Below are 7,461 nucleotides of genomic sequence, written 5' to 3'. Positions count from 1 at the left end.
CCTCCAAAGACCCAGCACAGAGTGTCTCCTCAAATACCCAATATCCAAGCGGTGGTGGTAGCCATGCCTTTACCTGGTCCTGGCTCAGTGGGCCAGACAGCTCTGAGTTCTCCACCTGCTAAAGAAGATTCACAAGTGTTTGGGTGAAATGGTCCTTGAGGCCTGTCCCAACTAGCTGGGACCAGCAGGCTTCCACTACCGGGACTCTCACAATACAGGGACCCATAGTCTGTCAGGATGCTGTAACAATACCAGACTGGGTGGTTTATAAACTCAGTTCTGGAGGCTGAAGTCTGAGTTCAGGGTACCAGCTCGGTTTAGCTATGGTGAAAGCCCTCTTCTTGTATCTTCACATGGCTGAGAACAGAAGAGGGAAGGCACCACCCTTTATGACTGCACCTAATCTTAACCACCCAAGGGCCTCACCTCTGAATACCATCATATTGGGGAGGGGAGAATTTTAACATAGGACTTTTGAGGGAACACAGAGTTCACTAACACTCTGCATAAATGAGGGAATAAGGCCGTTCATGATGTTCTGGAACCTAAATCTGGTGGTACTTGGCTTTCTATCAGCCAGGTGGAAGCCACAGACTCACTGGAATCAGGACTGAGGAATGAAGATGAGCTAAGGTACAAAAGCAGACCAGACTGGGGCACCTGGGTAGCTCAGTGGGTTAGGCATCAACTATGGATTTTGGCTCAGGTTATGATCTCCAGATTCATGAGTTTGAGCCCTGTGTCCGCCTCTTCGCTGACAGCAGAGTCTGCTTGGGATTCTCGCCCTCTCTGCCCACCCCTGTGCTCTCAAACTAAACTTTCAACATTTCAAAGAAACCGGAAATGCTGTTTATGCCAATGTTTAAATCCCATCTGATGCTTTAATTCTCAGAACAATCCTGTGATGGCACCCACCTGATGCTCAGAGAAACTAGGGAGATGCAAACCCAAGCAGTCTGATTCCCAAGCTGACAGTATTCAAAACAATGGGAAGAGGTCATCTCAGGGACCCACCCCCACACTTCATGTATATATATCCCAACCAAACTCAGAGACTCTTTTGGCAACCACTGCTTACCCCCCAACTAAATTCCTTCCTGAAAGCCTCCCCTCTTGATCTCCTATTTTAAGTTTGAAAACTAGGTTGAACAAAGAAAAAGCACTATCAGTATCAGTTTGTTTTCACATTTCAACTTTTTAATCAGCTCCGTGAAAGACATCCTAAATGCTAAGTGAAACACAACAGAGTATTTTTTCTTCCAGTATTAAAGAAAAGGACATTCACAAGTTCTAAGAAACTTCTGTGTATCAGGGTGGTGACCTTGAATAAAAACAAAAAAACCCCAAATCACCTCTAATCATGTTCTTGCAGGTGCATTTAGAAATTGCTTCCTAATCACAATAAACATTGTACACAGGTTTTTAAAATGCCCCTAAATGCACATCATTTGAAAAAAAAAAAAGTGACCAAACATTTTTTGCCATAGCCCGTAATCCTGAGAGCCCAAACTAAAAAACTGGTAAAAAGAAAAATACCCAGACTCTACAAATGTCCCAGGACTTGTCTTTAAATGGGAGGAAAAACTTTAAAAGACATATGGAAGTTTCTAAAAGGTCTTTGTAACAAGCTACCTTGGGAGCTCAATTCAAAAATAGAAGTTGATGTACTAAACAGATTTTTCAGTGCAGCTCCAAAAATCTTTATAAATACAGCCATTTGGAAGGATGATCCTGGATCAGAAGTTTTATTCCTTGTGTATCTGAGAACAGTAAGAAGGGGGAGAATTGTAATGTTGGGAAGGCACAGGCAAACATGCTCACCTCCCAGGGTTGACAAGGAGTGCTGAAGGCTGGACAACAGCAATACGGCTTCATCTCCTCCATGCCCAGCAAGTGTAGATTATAGGGGAGACAAGTTTTTAGACACGCCCCACCCCCAGCAGACTAGCCCTGACAAGGCACCTGAGAACAAAGAGGCCTAGGAATGGTGTCAGGTGGGACAGGTGAAGAATGTGCAGGCAGAAGGGGAGTGAGCGAACAGGACAGGGCTGGTGGACAGAGGTCTGCTCAGTGGCAACATATAAGCCTCACCTACATTAGATGCACATGCCTCATCTCAGTTGTCATAATTGTCTCTGTAATTTCCTCCTGAGTAGCGGTCATAACCGCCCTGGCTTCTGGGAAAAAACACACGTCAGCATTAACAAGAATGCATTATATACACCTTGATATTAACAATCATACTTATTTACATATCCTGTCATTTTTGACGTTATTATAACATACGCTTCAGTGTGTAAAATGGGATATATTGAAGCACATGAATACTGTACAGAAATCACATAATTACGTGTAGGATACTTACAGCATAAATGCAATATACACAACAAATGATACGTGTTATGTACATTATGTCTACGCCATCTTACAATTAACGCGCTATACAGAACCCAAAACGTGTTAAATTTCATATTTATACTTTCATTGCATTTTGTAGAAACAAATGCTAGTAACATTAAAATGGGCACGTATGAACTCTCAGGCAGCTGAGCTCTTAAGAAGGAAGCAGCGCCACCAGAGTACCCCAGTCCCTTGGCTACCCACCTGCCACCATAGTCTCTGGACCTTCCATATCCATATCCATATCCATACCCATATCCTCCAGGTCGACTGTCGTATCTGCCACTCCCATAGCCCTGGTCCCCACCACCTACAGCAGATCAAGAAAAAGTTAAAAGGCAGTTGTCCAGACAGAGGTCACTAACAAGTGGCTCCCTCCCATACCCAAACTTACCACTGCACCTACCTCTAGAGTAGCCGCGACCACGCCCATGGGCCCCAAAGGCACCCCCTCTAGCTCCCCTGGCCGACTTGCCCGCGTGATCCACACGGATCTGGCGACCATCCAGAGACTAGGTGTGGGGAGACACAAGGAGGATGGATTGGTGGTCAGACAGGACAGTGGTAAGGGAAGAATGGGTAGGGCAGGTGGGCAAAAGAGCCCAGAAACTCCTGCTGGGCACCAGGTTCTGGGTGCCATGTTCCAGAACAAGCTCCTTTGACCACAATGGCTTTATCAGGAGCTATAGAACCCCACAAAATGACCTGAATCCACCGTGTTCCCCTTGCTACTACTTACATCTTGACTGAACTCAGGCCGAGTTCTCCTCCCCACTCCTATAAGCTGCCCCACTATTAGGGCTAGACAGACACCTCTCTTGGTTTGAGACTTCAGAGTCCATCCCAGAAGACTCACGAGGTCCTCTCCGGGCCAGGCCCGCAGGTCTGCAGACTCTACTACCTAAGCCCAGGGCAGGTCAACCATCCACAGGTGGCTTCTCGGCCTCATGCAGGACCAGTCGTCGCCTCCCAGGCAGCCCGGCTCTGTCTGCCGCTGCCCTCCACCCCCTAGAACAGAAGGCAGTCACGCTCCTGTGAGTGGGCACTGCGGGGTTTGGTGGCCGCGCTGCCCCTAGCAGACACAGAAGGAAAAACAGAAAGAATGCTGGAAGTGGCAGATGGGGGCAGGGCCCCTATGCAGGTAGGAGGCCTCACCTCTCCATTCATGGCTCTCATGGCATCTGAGGCATGCTCTGGGTTGGTGAAGGTGATGAAACCAAAACCCCGGGATCGCTGAGTCTCCCGGTCTTTGACAACGACCACTGGGGGAAAGGAGAGAGAATGTGGGTAAAAAGAAATGAAAGCGACAAAAAACCATCAGGTAGACAATGAACATCTCCCACCAATCCTCAATTGAAAACTATGGAATTCCTGTAAAACTACACCTTAGGCCTAACAACAGGAAAAGCAAAATGTAAAAGCCTAGGGTCCTGATTTTTCTTATATTTCTTGAAATGCAAGGCTCCCAAGACTTTCACAAATACCCCACTCATCACGCATCTGGCTCATGTCTCACCTTCAGAAATAGGACCGAAGCTGCTGAAGTGGTCTTCCAGAGCCTGCTCATCGGTGTTGAAATTGAGCCCTCCCACGAAAAGCTTCCCTTCTTCAGAAGACATGGCAGTCAATTCGGGTACTACGGGGAATATGAAAAAAAGATGGGAGAAACCGTGGATATGGGAAGAAAAAAAACTGAAAATAAGAAAGAACGGGAAAAAAAGGGGGGCAATAAAAAGTAGACAGTAAACAAGAGGCAACTGAAGAGGGAACACGGGCAGAAAAGGCGGGAATCTGCGGTATTGGACCAGGCAAGCGGCCATTTGCGGGCCGCCTTCGCGCATGCCCAGACCACCCTCCACCACCACGCCCGTCATTTTGTCCCGTTGCGCAGGCCCACAACATCCCCGCGTTCCCTCAGTGCCCGGAAAACAAGATGGCGCCGGTCACGTGGGGGGAAGAGGAGCCCACAAACTTGACTGTCGCGCGGCCACTGCCGCCACAGACGTCGCCAACCCCTCCCAGCATTCCTCGCACTCGGATATAGCACACCAGCCTCCCACCAACAGCAAAGTTTCACTCCTGAGCACGGGACCCGCCCACTCGGGAGAAGCCCAAGCCTACGTGTCAGAAGCCGCTGCTCTCCCCACTCGTGCACCTCGCTCCTAGCCGGCACGGCAAACATCAGTGAGGCGAGGAGCAGCTAGCCCGCAAGACATGCACTGCTTACCTGCAAGTTGAGCAAAAAGACCAGAAGAACAGCTACCTCCGCGGAGAAGAGAGACTGGGAAGACTGCCGCGCGGGAAGACGCTTGATAAAGCCTACGTAGCGAGTACGTCACGGAACGTCCCCCGCGCGCACGAGCGTGCATGTTCATTGGCTGAAGCCAGCAAGGGCGGGGTAAAGGGGGGGTGCGAAGGGTAAGGGGGCGTGGAAAGGGGTGGGAGGAAGGTACGGCAGAGCAAACGGACCAATATCCTCAGCACGCTTCCGGGCTTGGAGGCAAGCTTCCTGTAATTGTTGCGCCCTGCGGTCCACATCCCTTCACTGGCCCGGCGGTCTCCATCCCTTTTGCGCTCGGACCTTTCGCTTATACCCCTTTCCGTCCGTGACATCACCCTCGCTATCCTTGACCTGATTTCCCCCCTTGGTTCCGACGTGTCCCTCGCCATCTCAATCGTCTTCCTGAAGGGCCCTGACGACATAATTACCATCTTCAGATAACTTCCTTCACCTCTCAGTCCTCTCATATACCTGAAGGGCCCGATGTTTTATCCCTTACTGTCCCTGCCGTTCTAACCCTTCACAGTCCTTAACGTCAGACCCTGCGATTTCTCAGTGTCTAATCCTGATCCCTATTTTTACTTCTTTGTACCCAACAGCTAGCTGCCTGTCGTGGGATCCTTTTTCCTGGCGTCATTACTTCTCATTTCTGACTTGAGCCCTCCTCCTTATCTGACAGCTTCCTGAAGCCAGTCTCTTGATTTCCCTGCCAGTAGACTGCCTGCGATACCTTCTACAAAACAGGATGCTCCAATCTTCAGAGGGAATAAATACCAATCCACAGAACCATTTTTACTATCACTCAGGGTTCCCGAGCCCTTGATCCGCAGAAAGGACTTTCACAGTACACAGTGGAATTATCTAAAGCAGAGGCTGAGCTCACTGCTCATGATTTGGTCTTTTCCAGCCTTCAGGGTGTCTGAGCTCTGCATCAAGGAGGACCGGGTTAGTCTGCTCTCAGAAACTAAATTTCTTATCCATAGAATGAACCCCTTCTGAGGGTCAGCCCTCCCAACACAGACTAGATTTGTTAACTTTCAGATTACGGTATGGTACACATCCACAAAATGGACTTGTCTGGCTTTTGCCATATCCAGACCTCCTATGCCCGGGATGGATATGAATAGATTTCACATTGTCCACATATGTAATGGCCTTAGATAGCCCTCAGAGAATCTGAGCCCCCATGAAAAAAGAAGTACTTGTTTGCCTTTCAAAGTCTCTGATCTCTGATCATATTCTTACAGTTCATGACACATCCTCCTTGTTGTTCCATGCAAACCCCTCATTTTATTTATTCTTTTAATCCTGCACCCAACTGTTGTTCTCTTCCTCCCACAAGTAATCATTTTATTGGAATTAAAGTGTATATTTTTCAACTTCTCTTTCCTGATAAAAGTATTGAAAGCTATAGGTTTCTCTTATTAACTGATTTTGCTGTGTGCTACAATTTTTTTTTCGGGTAGTGTTATATTATTTAGCTGTAAATATTTCTTTTTTTAACATTTTATTTATTTATATTTTTAAGTAAGCTCTATGCCCAACGTGGGGCTTGAACTCTCAATGCCAAGATCAAGAGTTTCATGCTCTACTGACTGAGCCAGCCAGGTGCCCCTAGTTGTAATTTTTTTTTTTTGAAAGAAAGAGTGTGGGCACCCGGGGGGGGAGGGGCAGAGGGAGAGAGAGAATCTTAAGCAAGCTCCATGCCCAGTGCAGAGCCCAACAAGGGCTCCATCTCACAACTGTGAGATCATGACATGATGAGCTGAAATCCAGACTCAGATGCTTAACTGACTAAGCCACTCCGGAGCCCCTGTAAACATTTCTAAGGTTTCTTTATGATTTCTTCTTTCATCCAAGGGTTATTTAATAATGTTTGTTTCCAAAACTGGGGGCTTCTTTTTTTTTTTTTTTTTTTTTTTTTTTAGCTTTTTGATGTTTCTAACTTTATTGTATTATGGTCAGAGATAATGCTTAATATTGATACTTTTGAACTCATTGAACTTTTCTTTGTGCCCTATCGTGGTCTATTTTTGTAATTGTTAAATATAAGCATAAAAGGAGTCTTCTCCGTTTGTTAAGTGGTGGGTTATACAGGAATGTGTTTTTATAGGGGCACCTGGGTGGCTCAGTCGGTTGAGCATCCGACTTCAGCTCAGGTCATGATCTCAAGCCCCATATCGGGCTCACAGCCTGCTTCAGATCCTCTGTCCCCTTCTCTCTGCCCCTTCCCTGCTTGGGCTCTCCCAAAAATAAATATTTTAAAAAAAGAAAGAAAAGGAATGTGTTTTATATGTATGTAATGATTATATATCGAGCTTAAAAATGTATTGTTCAGCACTCCTTAGGAGTATATGTGTTTATGGTAGACGTATCTTCCTTGTCAATCAGTCTATGTCCTTCTCTTTTGTGATCTTAAATTGTATTGTTAGCTATTGGGATGGTTATCCCAGCTTTCTTTGGGTTATTAGTCTGCCGTATCCTTTCTTCATCCTTTCATTTTCAACATTTCTTAATCTTTGTGTATGTTGTTGGACCTTTTTTTTTTAATCCAATGAGTGTCTGTGTTCTAAATATTTGTGTTATTGCTATTATATTAAAACTTCTGACATCCCATTTCATATTCTCCATTTACAGTATTTTTCTGTTCCTTTTCTCCTGTCAAACTCATACCTAATATTTTCTTTGGGTCCTTTTTATATCACTTGTTCTGGTTTTATTTTTTCTTTTAAAAAATTTAAAAAATTTAAAAAAATTTTTTTAAATTTATTTTTGAGAGA

At 45.9% G+C, this 7,461-nt stretch overlaps 1 protein-coding gene across 4 annotated transcripts; it reads right to left on the bottom strand.

Moving 5' to 3' along the window:
• Window positions 1-1,171: 1,171 nt before the first annotated feature.
• On the bottom strand, window positions 1,172-4,759 carry RBM3 (RNA binding motif protein 3). 4 transcript variants are annotated; one of them, XM_045471005.1, is made up of 7 exons: window positions 4,628-4,759; window positions 3,917-4,036; window positions 3,556-3,662; window positions 2,807-2,912; window positions 2,605-2,710; window positions 2,092-2,177; window positions 1,172-1,760 (listed from the first exon to the last, which is right to left on the bottom strand). In XM_045471005.1, the coding sequence occupies exons 2-6, from the start codon at window positions 4,017-4,019 to the stop codon at window positions 2,117-2,119; spliced, it is 483 nt and encodes a 160-aa protein (XP_045326961.1). In that variant the 5' UTR covers window positions 4,020-4,036; window positions 4,628-4,759; the 3' UTR covers window positions 1,172-1,760; window positions 2,092-2,116. The 4 variants fall into 4 exon arrangements, with proteins under 4 accessions (XP_045326961.1, XP_045326962.1, XP_045326963.1 ...); XM_045471006.1 differs by having other exon boundaries at window positions 2,096-2,177; XM_045471007.1 differs by having other exon boundaries at window positions 2,092-2,174.
• Window positions 4,760-7,461: the final 2,702 nt, after the last annotated feature.

This window comes from Leopardus geoffroyi, chromosome X, assembly GCF_018350155.1.
Source record: "Leopardus geoffroyi isolate Oge1 chromosome X, O.geoffroyi_Oge1_pat1.0, whole genome shotgun sequence".
In the NCBI taxonomy this organism is placed as follows: domain Eukaryota; kingdom Metazoa; phylum Chordata; class Mammalia; order Carnivora; family Felidae; genus Leopardus; species Leopardus geoffroyi.
This window is presented reverse-complemented; position numbering and strand designations above follow the sequence as displayed.

What these genes read in the sequence shown, in the direction of transcription:
- RBM3 (XM_045471005.1), bottom strand. Translation starts at nt 4,019, where the DNA reads ATGTCTTCTGAAGAAGGGAAGCTTTTCGTGGGAGGGCTCAATTTCAAC. An exon ending in TGGTCGCGGCTACTCTAGAG is followed by an intron (nt 2,711 to 2,806) that starts GTAGGTGCAGTG and finishes GATCTGCTGTAG; the next exon opens with GTGGTGGGGACCAGGGCTAT. An exon ending in TCCAGAGACTATGGTGGCAG is followed by an intron (nt 2,178 to 2,604) that starts GTGGGTAGCCAA and finishes GTTTTTTCCCAG; the next exon opens with AAGCCAGGGCGGTTATGACC.